The 18,777-nt window shown below is 44.9% G+C and overlaps 1 protein-coding gene across 2 annotated transcripts; it reads left to right on the forward strand.

Moving 5' to 3' along the window:
* The first annotated feature begins 6,025 nt into the window (after nucleotides 1-6,025).
* On the forward strand, nucleotides 6,026-17,603 carry LOC310852874 (placenta-specific gene 8 protein-like). Of its 2 annotated transcripts, none has more exons than XM_083757010.1 (4): nucleotides 6,026-6,273; nucleotides 13,061-13,189; nucleotides 15,117-15,241; nucleotides 16,959-17,603. In XM_083757010.1, the coding sequence occupies exons 2-4, from the start codon at nucleotides 13,078-13,080 to the stop codon at nucleotides 17,061-17,063; spliced, it is 342 nt and encodes a 113-aa protein (XP_083613136.1). In that variant the 5' UTR covers nucleotides 6,026-6,273; nucleotides 13,061-13,077; the 3' UTR covers nucleotides 17,064-17,603. The 2 variants fall into 2 exon arrangements, with proteins under 2 accessions (XP_083613136.1, XP_083613135.1); XM_083757009.1 differs by lacking the exon at nucleotides 6,026-6,273 and adding an exon at nucleotides 12,068-12,173.
* Nucleotides 17,604-18,777: the final 1,174 nt, after the last annotated feature.

Below are 18,777 nucleotides of genomic sequence, written 5' to 3' on the forward strand. Positions count from 1 at the left end.
TTACGAGACTACCGCTCTTAACCGCTAAAGTGGTGCTTCCCGTTAAGAACAGTTTCAGGTTAAGTACAGACTTCCAGAACGAATTAATTTCTTAACCCGAGGTATCACTGTATACACAATCCCCCTGGTGGCCAGGGTGAGAACTTCAATACATAACAACTGATCCATGACTTTTGTTGGGAGAGTCATGGCGGAAGTGGTGCCCTGTTGGTTCTCTTTGACCTCTCAGCGGCTTTCAGTATCATGGGTCACATTAGGCCCCTGAACCACCTTTAGGATTTGGGAGACGAGGGACCATTTCATAGTGCTTCCGCTCCTATCTCCAAGGGCACCCTGGAGAGTAGCATTGGGCGACCATCAGAGTTCTCCTGTAGGCTCCTGCCTAGTTAAACAAGAACATAAGAAGAGCATGTTGGACCAGGCCAATGGCCCCTATAGTCCAGCATCTCATTCTCACTCTCCACACTTGTGAGTCTCCAGCAACAGGTGTTCAGGGACGCAATGCCTCTGATGGTGGGTGTAGAACATAGCCAAGAGTGGCTAGTAACCAGGAATAGCCTTGTCCTCCATGAACTTTTTAATTTTATTTTGAAGCCATCCAAGATGGTGGCCATGAATAAAAGGTAAATGGCAAAGGACCAGTAAAAGGCGACTATGGGGTTGCAGCGCTCATCTTGCTTTCAAGCTGACAAACGGCGTTTGTCCACAGACAGCTTTCCGGGTCATGTGGCCAGCATGACTAAACCACTTCTGGCGCAATGAAACACCATGATGAAAAACAGAGCGCATGGAAACGCCGTTTACCTTCCTGCCACAGCGGTACCTATTTATCTACTTGCGCTGGTGTGCTTTTGAACTGCTAGGTTGGCAGGAGCTGGGACAGAGCAATGGGAGCTCACCTCATCGCAGGGATTCGAACCGCCGACCTTCTGATCGGCAAGCCCAAGAGGCTCAGTGGTTTAGACCACAGCGCCACCCACATCCCTGGCCATCAATATCCCCCCCACCAGCTGCACTGGTTGCCCCCGCAATTGTGCAGGCGGGTACTGCACAATGTGTGCACACTGCCATGGAATATTGAGGGGAGCTGGCTCCCTCCTTGAAAATTGGGGGAGACCCTCACCTCCCCCCAGATGGTGCCCCTGTCCCCCACTATTCATGGAGGGTAAAGCTGTCAGGCAGCCATGTGCTCACCAGCGGCAATGAACCACTCGGCCTTGCATGATCCCCTCCTAATTTTCTCTGATTTTTAATATGTGCCAGTTTCCTTCTACCATGGAGGGTAGTTGCTAAGCTACCTTTCCTGTTTGCCATGATCAGTGAAAGATACACAGACAGGCCCTTTCTATTCCTTCGCAGAACACAGAAAAAGCGGGCAGGGAGCAAATAAAGTTAACAGAAACCAAGCAATGTTTGCAGGTACACAAGGAAAGGAAGAGCAAATGGCCCATGAACAAGCGCATTGCTTCCTTGTAGGACAGTTTTCCCCAACCTGGTGCCCTCCAGGTGTTTTGCACTGCATCTCCCATCAACCCCATCCGTCGAGTTTCCATAGGGCTCTTGTGCCTCAGGGCATGCGGAAATTCAGCAGATAAAACTTTCCTCATCGACAGGAAAAGGTGGACCAGGAGCATTAAAGACTTGTGGTCCTTCCAGACTGGCGATTTTATTCTGGGTGCATTCTGCAGCATTCCCTTGACACAACGATAGTGAATTAGGGGTGCCTTTATTCGACTTCGGTTTCTTCTGCAGTGCTGCCCCAGTGCTATCACATACAGTGGTACCTCGGGTTACAGACGCTTTAGGTTACAGACTCCGCTAACCCAGAAATAGTACCTCGGGTTAAGAACTTTGCTTCAGGATAAGAACAGAAATCGCACGGTGGCAGCAGGAGGCCCCATTAGCTAAAGTGGTACCTCAGGTTAAGAACAGTTTCAGGTTAAGAACAGACCTCCAGAATGAATTTAGTTCTTAACCTGAGGTACCACTGTACTATGGAGCAGCTACAGAGCAGCAAATAATACAGTAATACCTTGGGTTGCAGACGCTTTAGGTTGCGGTTTTTTTGGGTTACGGACCGCCGAAACCCAGAAGTACCAGAACGGGTTACTTCCGGGTTTCGGCGGTCACTCATGCGCAACCCAAGCGTCCACTGTAATGATAATTTTCTTATTTGTAGCCCGCCCATCTATCTGGGTTGTCCTACCACTCTGAGTGGCTTCCAGCATATACATAATAAAACATTAAACATTAAAAACTTCCCTATACAGGGCTGCTTTCAGATGTGTTCCCAAGGTTATATAGTTACTTATCTCCTTGATGTCTGATGGGAGGGTGTTTCACAGGGCAGGTGTGACGGTGTTTAAGAGATTAATTGGAGCACCCCGCAAATGCCTAACCTTGGCTTCCATAGGTTGAGGTCGGGGGTCACAAACAAGAGACTTCAGCCAGGAGATCGAAGCAAAACAGCGGCCAGTTGGCCTGATCTTTATTGGTGCAACAAGACTTCAAACTGCCACATAGAAGAAGCAGAGAGAAGCCCCGAACAAAGGATGGCTCCCCATTTTTATAAATTTTCCAAATTACCCATGACATCATACATTTGTCATAACTATGTCATAAATTGGGAGGGGTCTTCTGGCAGAAACCCGAGCACCAGGCTTGTCTCACATGACCTCCACCTTCCAATCTTTAGGTGAAACAATGGTAAGTATTTACATTTTATCACCCAGGCAGTGGGGCCGCTGAGTATGTGGTCTCTGCTTCAGGGATTATGGGTGCCCCTGCCCATGTCCCAAGCTTATCCCCTGCTAGCCATTTTCCTTCTGAGTAGAACAACATTGGAATGGTGTAAATCCGTCACTGGAGTGATTTTATATGAATTTCTAAAGTTTTCCCATTGAGCCAGTACAGTCATACCTCGGGTTGAAGTCGCTTCAGGTTAAGACCTCTTTGGGTTGCGCTCTGCGGCGACCCAGAAGTAACAGAGCGCGTTACTTCTGGGTTTCGCCATTCGCACAGACGCTCAAAATGCCGTCACACGCATGCGAATCATGACCCGCGCAGACGCGGGTTGTGTTTGCTTCAGGATGAGAACGGAGCTCCGGAACGGATCCTGTTCACATCCAGGGGTACCACTAGATACATAGATACATTTGTCAGTGAATTGCTAGGTTTGGTAGGTCTCTCACCCGCCTTGCAGTTTCCCAGTAACACAGCCAACCACAAACAACCAACCACACCCTAGGCCAACCCCAACCTCTCTCACCACCAAAGGAACACAAGTGAACAGCAAAGAACCTGCACAAGCAACGCTGACACCAAACCCTACATATACTAAGTAAAATAGAAACATCGCCACCCGACCCCACCTCCCACTCACCTTTCCCCCCTCCACCTCTTTCCCCCTTCTTCTTCCGAAAAACAGTATTGAAAGCGGATTGTGTGCCTGCCCAAATATGAAGGTCTACCAGGCTTGCATGTTGAGCACGATGCTTATCAGACCCTCCAAGGGTCCCTATTTTCTAGGGACATCCCTGATTTAGAGAAGCCATCCCTGATTTGATCCCCGAATGTCCCACTTTTCCTTAAAGTAAAGGTAAAGGGACCCCTGACCATTAGGTCCAGTCGTGACCGACTCTGGGGTTGTGGCACTCATCTCACTTTGCTGGCCGAGGGAGCCGGCGTACAGCTTCTGGCGAACCAGAGGAGCGCACGGAAACGCCGTTTACCTTCCCACCAGAGTGGTACCTATTTATCTACTTGCACTTTGATGTGCTTTTGAACTGCTAGGTTGGCAGGAGCAGGGACCGAGCAACAGGAGCTCACTCCGTCGCGGGGATTCAAACCGCAGACCTTCTGATCGGCAAGTCTTAGGCTCTGTGGTTTAAACCACAGCGCCACCCATGTCCCACCACTTTTCCTTAGGACATCCCTATTTTCACTGGAGAATTGTTGGAGGGTATGGAGTTATCTGACCCCTGAGCCATCTGAAGGTAGCCCTGTATAGGGAAGGTTTTTTTTAATGTTTAATGTTTTGTTATGTTTTTATATACAGTGGAACATCGGTTTTCGAACATAATCTGTTCCAGAAGACCGTTCGACTTCCAAAACATTCAAAAACCGAGGATCCATGGGCGGTTGGCAAAATCCATGGAAAAAATGGAGAAACATGCCTCAGAAGCCGTTCGACTTCTGAGGCGTGTTTGAAAACGGAAGCGATTACTTCTGGGTTTTCGACATTCAAGTTCCGAATTGTTTGGCTTCCGAGACGCTTGAAAAGTGAGGTTCCACTGTATTTTGGAAGCTTCCCAGAGTGGCTTGGGTAACCCAGTAAGATGTGTGGGGTATAAAATAGTAAAATTATCATTATGGAATGGGACGTCCCTATACTCATCGGAGAAATGTTGGCGGGTATGTGCTTGATGGTAGTGAGATGTGGGCAGCTTGCACCCACCAGGAGCGATGCCTCAATGCCTTCATTGTGCACAGCGTTAGGAAGGTTTGGGGCATTGCATGGTGGGACGCGGGTGGCGCTGTGGGTAAAACCTCAGCGCCCAGGACTTGTCGATCGCATGCTCGGCGGTTCGAAACCCCGCGGCGGGGTGCGCTCCCGCCGTTCGGTCCCAGCGCCTGCCAACCTAGCAGTTCGAAAGCACCCCTAAGTGCAAGTAGATAAATAGGGACCGCTTACCAGCGGGAAGGTAAACGGCGTTCCGTGTGCTGCGCTGGCTCGTCAGATGCAGCTTCGTCACGCTGTCCACGTGACCCGGAAGTGTTTGCGGACAGCGCTGGCTCCTGGCCTCTAGAGTGAGATGAGCACACAACCCTAGAGTCTGGCAAGACTGGCCCGTATGGGCAGGGGTACCTTTACCTTTACCTTTTATGGCAGGACAGAGTCTTAAACAAGTATGTGCTCTCCCAAGCTCACATTCCCAGCATGTTCACACTCCGGTCTCAGCGACATAATAATAATAATTTATTATTTATACCCCACCCATCTGGCTGGGCCTCCCCAGCCACTCTGAGCAGCCCTCAACAAAATATCAAAACACAGTAATGCATCAAACATTAAAAGCTTCCCTAAACAGGGCTGCCTTCAGATGTCTTCTGAAAGTCTGGTAGTTGTTTTGCTCTTTGACATCTGGTGGGAGGGTGTTCCACAGGGCGGGTGCCACTACCGAGAAGGCCCTCTGCCTGGTTCCCTGTAACTTGGCTTCTTGCAGTGAGGGAACCGCCAGAAGGCCCTCAGTGCTGGACCTCAGTGTCCGGGCAGAACGATGGGGGTGGAGACGCTCCTTCAGATATACATCTGCTCTGGCATGGTGATACCCAAGGACCTGCTCTATGGGGAGCTGGCTTCAGGCACCAGGCCTGTTGGCACACCAACTCTGTGTTACAAAGATGTCTGCTAACATGACATGAAGTCTAGCAACGTCAACCCTTCCATGTGGGAATTTCTTGCAGACGACTGCAGTGCCTGGAGACAGACAGACAGGTTGTGTATCCACAGGAGTGACCAGAGGATGAATGACCGCTGGGAGAAGAAACACTGAGGCACACCTTGAGCAGCACAACCAGATGCCTTCATTTGCCCCACCTGCAACAAAACATGTCTCTCCTGTATTGGTTTCTACAGCCACAGCAGGTGCTGTAATTCTCCAGCAGTTTGACCTCACCTGCAAAAGTGTACTCTTCCATTGTTTCCCAAGACAGATGGATGCCAGTCAGCACCAACAGCATCACGAGCGCAAATAATTATGGGTGCACAGTAAAAAGGATGTCTAGAGGCAGGCCTTGAAATATATGACACATCTAAAGATAGCATCAGTGATTCAGTGTTATGACCTTAAGTGAGTTAATCTCCATTCCCTCCAACATTTCTCTGATGAAAGTAGGGATGTCCTAAGGAGAAATGGGACATTCCAGGATCAAATCAGAAACTGGGATGTCTTCTGTAAATCCAGGAATGTCCCTGGAAAATAGGGACACAGGGAGGGTCTGCAGATCCCCAAGAAATTGTGGCTGCTTGTGATCTTTTTCTGCATCTACTGACTAAGATCCACCTTTGCTATTAACACAAAAAATGCACTACCTGGTGGCCAGTCTGCAAGTTGATACCAGTTTATTATGCCCAGCGGAACAAACAAAAGCAGCTTCTCTTTTTTCTTTTTGCCATCAACTTCCTTAAACCGACAAAGGTTGCCTGCTACACTGAAGTATCTCTAAAGTGACACCAGCCTCCGAAGGGACCTGTCGCTTTCGAAACGCTTGGTAAGTGGAATGTGTGGCGTTACTGTCTGATTTTGCTTGAAAAGAGGAAAGATCTGATAGAGGGAACTCCTGGAAATGGATGCTGCAATAAGCTAGCAATTAACATAACCTTCCAGGAAAAAGAAGGGGGAAACGTAACCTGTTATCAGTGCTGGTAATTTAGGTTTATCAAGAGTGCATCTCAACTTAAGGTTGTCTAAACATGCCCATGCCATGCTGCAGCAGAACTGACTACCCAAAGAGACAGATGTAAGCCAGGAATATCTGGATTACATACATATGCCCGGTTTTCTTCATGCATCCCAGTTGAAAAGGGGCACGTATGCAAAATTTAGAAGGGGTTTGCTGGTTCTACAATAACTGAGGAAAACAGAGAATAACTGGGGAGCGTTCCGGCCATCTTGGCTTCAGTTCAGATAGATGCTCTTATCTGAGAGGAAATAAAAGATTATCAGGGGGTTTGGGCTGGGTGTTCATCAGTATGCAGATGACACCCGGTCTACTTCTCTTTTAAATCAGAACCAATGAAGGCAGTGAAGGTCCTGTGTGAGTGTCTGGAGGCAGTTGGAGGATGGATGGTGGCTAACAGATTGAGGCTGAATCCTGACAAGACAGAAGTACTGTTTTGGGGGGACAGGGGGTGGGTGGGGGTGGGGGACTCCCTGGTTCTGAATAGGGTAACTGTGCCCCTGAAGGACCAGGTGCGCAGCCTGGGAGTCATTTTGGACTCACAGCTGTCCATAGGGGCGCAGGTTAATTCTGTGTCTGGGGCAGCTATCTACCAACTCCACTTGGTACGCAGGCTGAGACCCTACCTGCCTGCGGACTGTCTTGCCAGAGTGATGCATGCTCTAGTTATCTCCCGCTTGGACTACTGCAATGCTCTCTACGTGGGGCTACCTTTGAAGGTGACCCAGAAACTACAACTAATCCAGAATGCGGCAGCTAGACTGGTGACTAGGAGTGGCTGCCGGGACTACATAACACCGGTCCTGAGAGATCTGCATTGACTCCCAGTACATTTCCAGCACAATTCAAAGTGTTGGTCTGACCTTTAAAGCCCTAAACGGCCTCGGTCCAGTATACCTGAAGGAGCGTCTCCACCCCCGTCATTCAGCCCAGACACTGAGATCCAGCGCTGAGAGCTTTCTGGCGGTTCCCTCATTGCGAGAAGTGAGGTTACAGGGAACCAGACAGAGGGCCTTCTCGGTAGTGGCGCCCACCCTGTGGAACGCGTTCCCTTCAGATGTGAAGGAAATAAGCAGCCATCTTATCTTTAAAAGAAATCTGTAGGCAGCTCTGTTTAGGGAAGTTTTTAATATTTAATGCTGCATTGTTTTTAACACTTGATTGGGAGCCGCCCAGAGTGGCTGGGGAAACTCAGCCAGATGGGCGGGGTATAAATAAATTATTATTATTATTATTATTATTATTATTATTATTATTATTATTATTATTATTGCCGAGGCAGAGAAGAGCAACAAGCTGAGCAGCAGAAGGCCCAGCAGCTGCTTTGCTCCGGCAAGGTGAGGGGAACTGGGCTTGAAGCAGCAATCCAAGTCTGAAGAGTCCAAAGAGTTAAGAACTGCATGGATGCAACAGAGTTGTTCCCTCCACCCCCCCCCCATGCTTTTATAGTCAGGGGACTTAGGAGACCGAGATGGTTGAGTGTGCAGGTGCTCACTGCATCAGGGAGAATGTGTGTGTTCCAGGGGCGTGCACTGAATTTTTTCATAGGGGAACAGTTAGGGCCTGAGGCGCCAGCTTGTAAGGGCATTTTGGGGAGGGGGCCGGGTGATGTTGCGCATGTGAGCATCACACTTCCCTCCCTAAGCTTCCCAGGCTTTTGGGAGGAGGTGTCTGACTTCTGACAGGATTCTGGAGCCCTTCTGTCTTCTTTCCAAAGCTGGGGGGGGGGGCGGTTTTTGGGAAGGTGGTGGGAGGGTTCTTGGACCCTGTTGGAGCATCGTGCCTCCTTCCCTGACCTGGACAGAAGCTTCCTGGGCTTTGGGAAGAAGGTGGCAGGCATTAATACTTTAATACTCTAATTTACTGGGGACATTTAGGGGACTAGTGTAGTCGCCTGGTCCACTGACCGCATGCCACTGGGGTGCTCCCACCCATGGGAGCCCCAAGGAGTCCTGAGAGGCAAGGCCAGGCCTAGGCAAACTCGGCCCTCCAGACATTTTCTGGACTACAACTCCCATCATCCCTGACCATTGGTCCTGTTAGCTAGGGATGGTGGGAGTTGTAGTCCCAAAACATCTGGAGGGCCGAGTTTGCCTATGCCTGGGCAAGGCTGTGTCCTCGCCACCTGACTCTGGATACTCCACCCTTAATGGTGGGCTGACACCCCAGATTAAAGGCAACAAGTTAAGCACTCAGGTATCATGAGATTGACATAGTGCGGAGAGTAGGAGCTGCCACACACGTGTGATAAATATTGCAAACCTGTAAAGATGCCTGTTATTATTTTCTCCCAATTCCCACTGGTGACAACGCATGCTCTGCTTGAAGATGCTTAAGAGTGCTCTCCCTTATTTCAAGTGTGCCATGCAAGGGCATAGCTGTCAACTTTCTCCTTTTCTTGTGAGGAATCCTATTCGGAATAAGGGAATTTCCCTTAAAAAATTGAAATGTTGACAACTATGTGCAAGGGTGAAGCCCAGCCTGTTGCTCTGGTTGCTTTTAATGTGGTGTATCATTCAACACACCTCAGACTTGTCCCCGGTTAGTGTTTAGTTCTAGTTCCAGAGAAGGCAAATGTGTTTGTCTGATGCAAGAGTTTTGTGACACCTTAAAGACTAACAAAATCAACGCATTCGTCTTCAAGGTGCCATAAGACTCTTTGCTGTTTTTTCTAGGCTTCTTTGCCAGTGGTCTACTGTACCTTTTTTTTAACAAACCTCTTTCCGCACTGTTCCTGGTACTGTCTAACAGTTTTAAGCCTAACTGCCATGGGGAAAGGAAGGGGGGTCTGTGGGTCAGAGAGGGAGGAAACATCTGGTCTACAAGAGGTAGTGTGGCTAGGCAGAAGGGGGCAGGCATTTTCACTTTGCATTTCTTAATGCAGAAAGCATTGATCTGATGTGTAGAGATCTTTCCTATTCTAATTAATTCAAGAGGGTTCTGGAAGCTTCTGGAAGCTTCTCTGTGTGAAAGAAGCAAACAGAAAGTTCCTGATGTTTGGGTTATGCCCAGTGCTTTTTTCTAAAAAAAATGTTTAGGGGTACTCTCATTTTGACTCAAGAAAATCACCATTTTAGAGTTCAAATTGGGGGAGGGGGAGTAAATGGACAAAAGTACAGATATTCACAAAATGTTTAGGGGCATGCATACCCCTGTACCCCCCAGAAAAAAGCACTGAGTACCTTCAGAGAAGCTGAGTACAGCTGGTTTAAGCTGATTCTGTTATCTCTTCCGTCAAGGTCATGCTGACTATCATAATGAAGAAAGGTGAGGACAGGTGACCTCACCTAGGCCCGAAGTCACCCCCCACCAAAGCAGGCTCAAAGCTTCTCAAAGCTTTTCAAAATCATTTTCTTAGCAGCTAAGCATCAGAAACATTCCGCTCTGCTGTAACAAAGATAGAGAACAGTCCATTGTTTCTCAGGCCTTTCTCATGCCTTCTGGCCTTGCTAAAGAACCACATTGCAACTTACTTTCTGTCCGGGAACCATGCCAGAACAAGAGATTGAAACATATCTGAACACTCTGAAACCCCTTTCCTGGGAAGGGTGCCAAGAGTCCAAGAGTCCCAAGACAGCTTTCTGTTCATGCTCAGAGTAACTCATGGGGCAGGACTCTGGAAGAAGGAGGAGAAAGGAGGAGGGAACTGGAAGGGGTATATATGCTTGTGCACATGACTGTGAACTTTGTGCATGCTTTTTGTGATTTATCACACTTGCTCCTTCTACCAGTTCATGGATGGCAGAAATAAAAAGCCCTTTCTCCAAAACTATTCCTTGAGTGTCTATTGACTCCCACTTCCCTTTCCCAGGCGCAATATTTTTCCCACCCGAGGAGCCTGGGTTTCACTTTCCTTTCCAGCTCTTTTACTTCTGGTGTGGTGCTCTATATCTAGATAGTGTTAAGGGTTTAGACTTAAGTTATTGTAAGTTTAAGTTAAGTCTGCTGCAACTGGATTTCTTATGGACAGTGCCAATCCTGAATGTATTATATTATATTTGTGACCATTATGCTTATTTGCCTTCAATCTAGCTCTGCTGGATGAAATGTTAATTGCTTCTGGTCTATTTTTTGGGAATCCTGCAATGTGTTTAAGTTTTTACTCTGCTAACTGTACAGTACATTAGAATCTACTCTTGAGGCATCTAATCATAAGCCTGCATTTTTTATATATTTTGATCAGGGCCTGTATATTAAAAAGAGCTTAAAGATTTTCAAATGTTTCATGCCAGGCAGAAGACTAAAAAACCTTGGCAAGATGTTTTTCCTCCTAGACAAGGGGGCCCCCTGATTTATAGCAGAAAACAATTCTCAAAGTCGTAAAAAGGGAATTACAGGCTGAGAGCGAGGACACTGACCCTACATATTACAGAAGATAAAAAAGGCTGAGAAAACATAATTAGGAGTGGGTAAATAGTAAAATAACACCATGTGCCTCCCATTAAAACTTGAGCCATATTTTCCTAAGGTTGAAAGGTCAAGAGCAAATTGAAAAGCAACTGGTCTGGCTGGCAGAAAGAGAGCATTTTTGGGAAGTCTTTTCTAAAGCTGTTTCTCTCTTAAACTGAGATCCTTTTAAGATTTCTTTTCCTTTTAAAAGGTTATTTATGTATTAAATATATTGGCTTAAATGTAATTATGTAAAGGATTTAGAAACTAAGAACTGTTAAATCCTTATGCTAGATTCTTATTTCATATAGTGGTAAGAGTTGTAACTATCCTGAAATTAAGTCAGCCACCAGCCCAGCCCCCCTGCCAGACAGGAGACGCCATCGAGCACTCCTGATATATGGTTGTCAGGCCTTTTGTTTAGACACCTCCAAATGAAGGAGATCTTTCAATGATGATGTGAACTCAAGATCCTTGAAGATAAAAAGTTAAGATTAACCATCTGTTTTGGAAGGCAATAGGGCAAGGAGGGCAAGAGGTGAGCTGGTAATTAAGATTCCTTGTTGAGACACATGTAAGATATATTACTACTTATTTGTCATCTATAGATATAAGAATATATAGCTCTTTGTGTCCCATAAAAGGACAGAAGGAAATGGGTGTATCTTTTGTGATTGGTTCTAGCAAACAGCCAATAGGAATTTCAACCAGGCTGATTGGACAGAGGCAGCCACAGGAGGAGCAAGGGGGCTGGATTAAGGAAATATAAGTGCTGGCCAGAATGGCAGGAGGCCAGGCCAGAGCTTGGTAACCATATACCACTGTGCCTCTCATTTATTTGTCTGACAAATAAATTACTATTTTAATTTCTCTATTGCTGCGTTGAATATTTCATTCCAGCTAAGCGTTAACCACAAGCAGGGTGCTACACTCTGGATCAATATTGAGTAGAATTTCAGTGACAATTTTATTTATTAAATTTGTATAGTGTTACGGAAAAATCTAGGTGTGAGGCTGCTCAGTCACCCAGCTCGTCGGGCAGAGCCCTACGGAATAAAGGAAGGATTCCAGCCACCAACCGGAGCAAATAGCTGTAGACCAAGAGTTTATTGCGCAATAGGTTCAAAGAGCAAATTTTGAACCCTGAGGATGGGGTGACAAAGACTTTTAAAACTTCCCACCATATCCCAGAATACAGTTCGTACAGCATCATTGCTACATCACTGATGTCACAAAAGGGGAGGGGTTAACCTTGGCAAACGTGTCCAGACAAGTCCTTGGTACAAGATTAGCATAAGCAGACATGGGAGGGCAAAACTCAGGTATAAAATTAGCATAGACAAAAATGTCTTAAGTACCCACCACCCAAAAGTACAATAGAGGTTCCTTTGCATGTCTGGAGCCTGAGGCGAGTCAGGTAATGAGATCTGGCTTCCTTTGGCTAACAATGAGCCCAGCAATTGTCTCCTCTGGGAACTTCCTGGACTCCCTTTTGCAAGGGGAAAATAGCTTTGGAATGGAGGAAAGTGGGAAAGGAGATGATTTTATATTATTTTTAAAGCTAGGTAACTTCTCTGAGCTGTCAAGTTGAAAGGATACATTCAGGCCTAATATTTCTAATATTAAATTTAAAGATGTGCCCCCCCCAGTAATTTCTGTAACAGGGTTTAAACTGATTCTGTTATCTCTTCCATCAAGGTCATGCTGACTATTCTAAGAGGCCAGAAGGAGCCTGAGTTTCACTTTCTCTTTCAATTTCTTTTACTTCTGGTGTGGTGTTCTGCACATAGATAGTGTTAAGGGTTTAGACTTATTATAAGTTATTGTAAGTTTAAGTTAAGTCTGCTGCAACTGGATTTCTTATGGACAGTGCCAATCCTGAATGTATTATATTTGTGACCATTATGCCTATTTGCCTTCAATCAAGCTCTGCTGGATGAAATATTAATTGCCTCTGGTCTTTTTTGGGGGAATCCTGCAATGTGTTTAAGTTTTTACTCTGCTAACTATACAGTACATTGGAATCTACTCTGGATCTATATTGAGTAGAATTTCAGTGACAATTTTATTTATTAAATTTGTATAGCATCCTTCATCCAAAGAGCTCAGGGCAGTTCACAGCATAGGCATGTTCCTTGCATTTGTATTATTGTATTTTCAGAATGGAGATCTGTTTATTTTAACATCACTCTCTCTCTCTTTTCTTTAGAATCAGCAGCCTGGAAAATGAACCCTCAGCCAGTGATCATGCAGCAGCCACAAGTTGTGGTTATCCAGCCATCACAACAGAGCTACTGGCAGACAGGCTTGTGTGACTGTTTTAGTGACTGTGGAGTATGTGAGTAGCTATGGTACAGATAGCTCTCCTTTGTCATGGAGATTAAGGTGGTTTACTCAGTGGGTTGAGTTGGGAAAGGCAGCCTCAGTATGCAGGCTGGATGCAAACCTTAAACAAGTATGAGCTTGCTCATCATGGCCGTTATGGAAGCACAGTTCTCTCTCCACTGGCTGAGTTCTCCATCGGGTCCTTTTAATTTATATATATATATTCATTTATTAATTAGATTTATATATTAGATTTTATTCATTTTATTTATATATTAGATTTTATTCATTTATTAATTATATTTATATATTAGATTTATATTAATTAGATTTATATACACCCTTCATTAAAAGATCTCAGGGCTGCTCACAAGATAAAAGCACAAATGATAGTTAAAACCAGTGCTTTTTTCTGGGGGGACACAGGGGTACACATACCCCCACACTTTTTTCAAAGAGGGCCAGATTTGATGAAGTGAACATGCATGAGGGCTGACCAAAGTTGAAGTAGGATTTCGGGGGCCGGATTAAATCCGCCTGGGTTAGGCCCCCAAAAGGGACTTTGCACATGCCTGCCCTAAACATTTTGTGAATCTTTGCACTTTTATCCATTTCATTTTCCCAATTTGAACTATAAAATGGTGGTTTCCTTGAGGCAAAATAAGAGTACCCCTAAACCTTTTTTTTTTTAAAGAAAAAAAAAGCACTGGTTAAAACAGAAGTAACAAAGCAGTAACCACCACAAACACATGTAAAAACTGTAGAATATTAAATATTGAAGAAGAATGTTTTTGCTTGGTGCCTTGTTCCCTTCTAATGGCAACGGCCCCCGCCTGAGGTGCCGGAACTGAGTTCCCTTGCTCTTCGCATGAATGAAATTCTGCAGACTGGTTGCATGCCAGGGATGCAGCTGGTACATGCAGTCTGCCTTGGCAGGTATCAAGCAAGAAGAAGAAGAAGAAGAAGAGTTTGGATTTGATATCCCGCCTTTCACTCCCTTTAAGGAGTCTCAAAGCGGCTAACATTCTCCTTTCCCTTCCTCCCCCACAACAAACACTCTGTGAGGTGAGTGGGGCTGAAAGACTTCAAGGAAGTGTGACTGGCCCAAGGTCACCCAGCAGCTGCATGTGGAGGAGCGGGGAAGCGAACCCGGTTCACCAGATTACAAGTCCACTGCTCTTAACCACTACACCACACTGGTTCACAGTCAACCAACTATTGCTCATTATTCCAAACAGAGGAAGCAGGCTTGTATCAAGTAAAACAACAGGGCTAGCTCATTCTCTTATTTTTTAAAAAATAATTTTTATTGTTTTTAACATATAAATTATAAAATGTATCACAAAACGTATCACTTATACAATCTTTTTAGACTTCCATCAGCACCTCTGATGATCCACCGTTTTAACCACTTCTTATGCATTTCTTAACTTTATATTGCCTTTACATCTCTTAACAAATCATGCTTCCCCTTCTCCATTTTTGCAATACTTCCAATAATACTCCTCACAAAACCTCTTGCAAACCTACAAACATCGTCTGATCTTCACAAATACTTTTCAAATAGTCCGTAAATTTACTCCAGTCTTCCGTGAATTTAGGATTTCGAATCCTTCCTGTTAGTTTATCTAATTCTGCATAGTCCATTAACTTCATCCTCCATTCTTCAATCGTCGGTAATTCTTCTTGCTTCCATTTTTGGGCCAATAATATTCTTGCTGCTGTTACTGCATATAAAAAAGCTTCTATTCCTTTCTATTTATATCACTCCCAACAATGTCCAGTAAAAATGCTTCTGGTTGGGCTATCTCATTCTCTAGGGCAGGGGTTGGCAAAGTTTTTGTGGCTTGGGCCTGTTCATGGTCCCACAGCTTGTCGTTTTCTTGTACCGGCAGCACGCTCTGCTAAGCGATGCTCTCTTCACGCTCTCTTCTGTCTAGGTCTCTGTGGAACATTTTGCTATCTATGTTTGGGATGCCAAGTTGCCGCAGATATGAATGAATGTTGCCTCTGCGGCACAAGCGTGGCAATGAGGTCCGTCTACCGAACCAAGTATGGGATCCCGGTAAGTGTAGCTAGCCTGGCAAGGGCAGATCCAGGTTTTAAGGATCTACAGCGAGTTGTTTTATTTTTACTAGAATCTCAGGTGCAAAATAGCAGCTTGTGTATGTCCGTGTACTCTCATTACTAACTTTATAGTAATTGATAAGTGTGAACTGTTAATTATTTGCTGATGTTTAATTTTACTGTTTACTATTGGATTCTAATGGATATCTTAATATCCATTAGATATTGACTTTAATATCTTAAAGTCATTGTGACTTTTTATATTGGATCAGATTGTTACTATTGATGTTTGATTTTTTAAATTATTTTTATACCTGATGGAAGCTGCCCAGAGTGGCGGGGGCAACCCAGCCACAGGAACAGGGTCTAAATAAATTATTATTATTATACAATTAAGGAATAAGGTGCCTCTGAGCACACCTACACATTTATTTTTAGTACCAGACTTGAGCACACAGGTCACACCAATGCCGCACATTTAAATTTTCTTTACAGTAATCCCACAACTTATCCGGGTGTTACGTCCCAGGAATTGCTCCTAAAGCCAAAACCATGTATAGTCAAACACATTGGGTTCAATGGCGAGTGGGATAGCCAGTCGTTTTTCCCGGAACCCTGCCCACTTTTAATGTTTTTTGTTTTTAATTGCCACACATGTGAAGCTCATTTATACCCCGCCCTGAGCCTGGTTTTGGCTGGGGAGGGCGGGGTATAAATAAATTTTTTTATTCTTATTCTTATTCTTATTCTTATTCTTATTCTTTTTCTTTTTCTTATTATTATTAAATGCACACAAGCCACAGGCTTAACTGCACCACTTTAGCTTTCCCCAAAGAACCCCAAGGACTGTAGTTTCCTTTCATTCTTTTAAAAAAATGTCTATATTTTTCTGTCTCAATATAGGGCTGTAGATTCTTAGGGGTGCTGAGAATTGTAAGGAGATCTTGTCATAGAGCTACAATTCCCAGCACCCTTGAACTATACTTTCTAGATTCTTTGGGGAAGTAATTACTGTTTAAGAGTATGGATGTGACCAGTGTCCTTTCCACATGCAGTCACACCTCGTTTTCCCTTCAGGTTTTCTTAATTTCAGCTAATTTAGAGGGGGGTAAGGAGTCTTTGGGACGCGGGTGGCGCTGTGGGTTAAACCACAGAGCCTAGGACTTGCTGATCAGAAGGTCGGCGGTTCGAATCCCCGCAATGGGGTGACCTCCCGTTGCTCGGTCCCTGCTTCTGCCAATCTAGCAGTTCGAAAGCACATCAAAGTGCAAGTAGATAAATAGGTACCGCTCCGGTGGGAAGGTAAACAGTGTGCTGCTCTGGTTCACTGGCTTAGTCCTACTGGCCACATGACCCGGAAGCTGTACACCGGCTCCCTCGGCCAATAAAGCAAGATGAGCGCCGCAACCCCAGAGTCGGCCACAACTGGACCTAATGGTCAGGGGTCCCTTTAAGGAGTCTTTGTGTTTAGCACTGTTAAATAGTTGGGAGCCAGATTCCCTGTGCAATCTACTGCAAAGATCACCCAGCAGATTCCATCTGCTTTTACTGCCCTTTCTTGCCACTTGATACAAAAGGCTTTGGGGTTCAGTTACAGACATTTAAATATATACCCCACGGGAAGTTTGTCCCAAGCTGCCTGTTGACTCTTCATCTGTATTTAATATTTCTTTTTCCAAATTTTATCTACTATTTGCCTCATTTCTTTTTAACAGGGATCCATCTGCGATGACTACTGCACTCTCTGGTGTTACCCTCAATGTGCCCTTTGCCAACTCAAGAGAGACATCAATAGAAGGCGTGAACAAGGAATATTTTAGGGAAGTTGAGAGTTTTGATGGCATTTATAGTTCAATTTCGTTGTTGCTCATGTTAAGCGGTAATGTGAATTTTTCAAAAAGCTTCTAAAATCACACAGGTAACCTGTGGGCTTATACAAATCTAAGTGTTTTTTAGCTGTTAATCCAGTTTCTTGCCCTTCCAATTATTCCACACCTGCATGTATTTGAATTAGTGTATAAGGAGCAACAGCAGTCTTTCCAAATCATAGTAGTAGGTGTTCCCTTTTGTGCTTGTCTCACCTTCTGATTTCCTGATTCAGTTATGTCAATTAAGTACCAACAGCGCATGTGTAAAAGATGTTTTTCTTGATCTTCACCCTAACACACATCTTGCAGAGTAAAACATGAAGTTCACACACAGCCGACTTTTCTAACTCTTCATGCTCTAAATACTAATTTAGCCCTATGAAGAGTTCTGTGGATCTTGAAAGTCTGCAATACCTCCAAGAAGACTGGGATATTATTTGACTTGTTCCATCTCTCAAGAATGTGACCATCTGAATAAACAGGAAATCTGCTTTTCCAAATCTCTCTTTTTGGGGTGCGCGGAGGGGACTGGGACAAAGAAGCCGAAGCCCATTTGTATATGTGGAAGTTTTCTGAACAAGTGGGACACCACAATTTCATATCACCTAGTAACTACATGGTGAACCTTAAAATGGCCTTTTGGAAGAATATAAACATAAGATCAGAATAAACTAGCTTTGAATGCTGTGTGTCTGTGAGATTCTCATCTGCACTTCCTGTCTCTGGTTACACCCCAAGAACATAAAACTACCATTATAAATTTGAGATGGGGAGAGAAGAGAAAGAATTAATTCTTCTTTTCTTTATAGTAAACTAAGTGGACACCTGAGAAGGGGTAGTATAGGGTTCTCATATGAAGCTGAATACCCTGGTCATACCTGAATACCCAAATTGTATGAAAACTCAAAATTATGCATTGGGATAAAGGTAAAGGTAAAGGGACCCCTGACCATTGGGTAGTCGTGACCGACTCTGGGGTTGTGGTGCTCATCTCGCTTTGCTGGCCGAGGGAGCCGGCGTACAGCTTCTGGCGAACCAGAGCAGCGCACGGATACGCCGTTTACCTTCCCACCAGAGTGGTACCTATTTATCTACTTGCACCTTGATGTGCTTTCGAACTGCTAGGTTGGCAGGAGCAGGGACCGAGCAACAGGAGCTCACCCCGTCGCGGGGATTCGAACCGCAGACCTTCTGATCGGCAAGTCCTAGGCTCTGGTTTAACCCAGGATAGCCAAGTTCTAAGATTCACATGAACTATATTGATTTACATGGTTTTTGCATAACTGATGTCAATAAACATTTTCCCACTATAACTATTCCTCTCCCCTTGTCCCTTAGTTTCACTAGACATTGCTCATACAGGTTTAGGGGCCAGATCCACTCCCATCCACACATATTTGGCTAGAGTGGATGGCAACTTCCTTGTACTAGTTTTCTCTTTGCTCTGTATACGGAGAGGCTATATATACATATAATAAACAAAGGATGTGAGCCTTGCAAGGTTTAACAAACAGCTCCACAGACTGTAAATTCAACACAAGAAATCAATTATCCTGATGGAAGTTCTGTGAGGAGGATAGGATGCAGCAAATGAAAACTGAAGATAGTGAATCTGATTAACTTCTAACCTGCCTTTATTGGAATAACTACAGCTAAATAGAATATG

The sequence above is a fragment of the Podarcis gaigeae genome (assembly GCF_964106915.1).
Source record: "Podarcis gaigeae genome assembly, chromosome: 9".
Lineage (NCBI taxonomy): Eukaryota > Metazoa > Chordata > Lepidosauria > Squamata > Lacertidae > Podarcis > Podarcis gaigeae.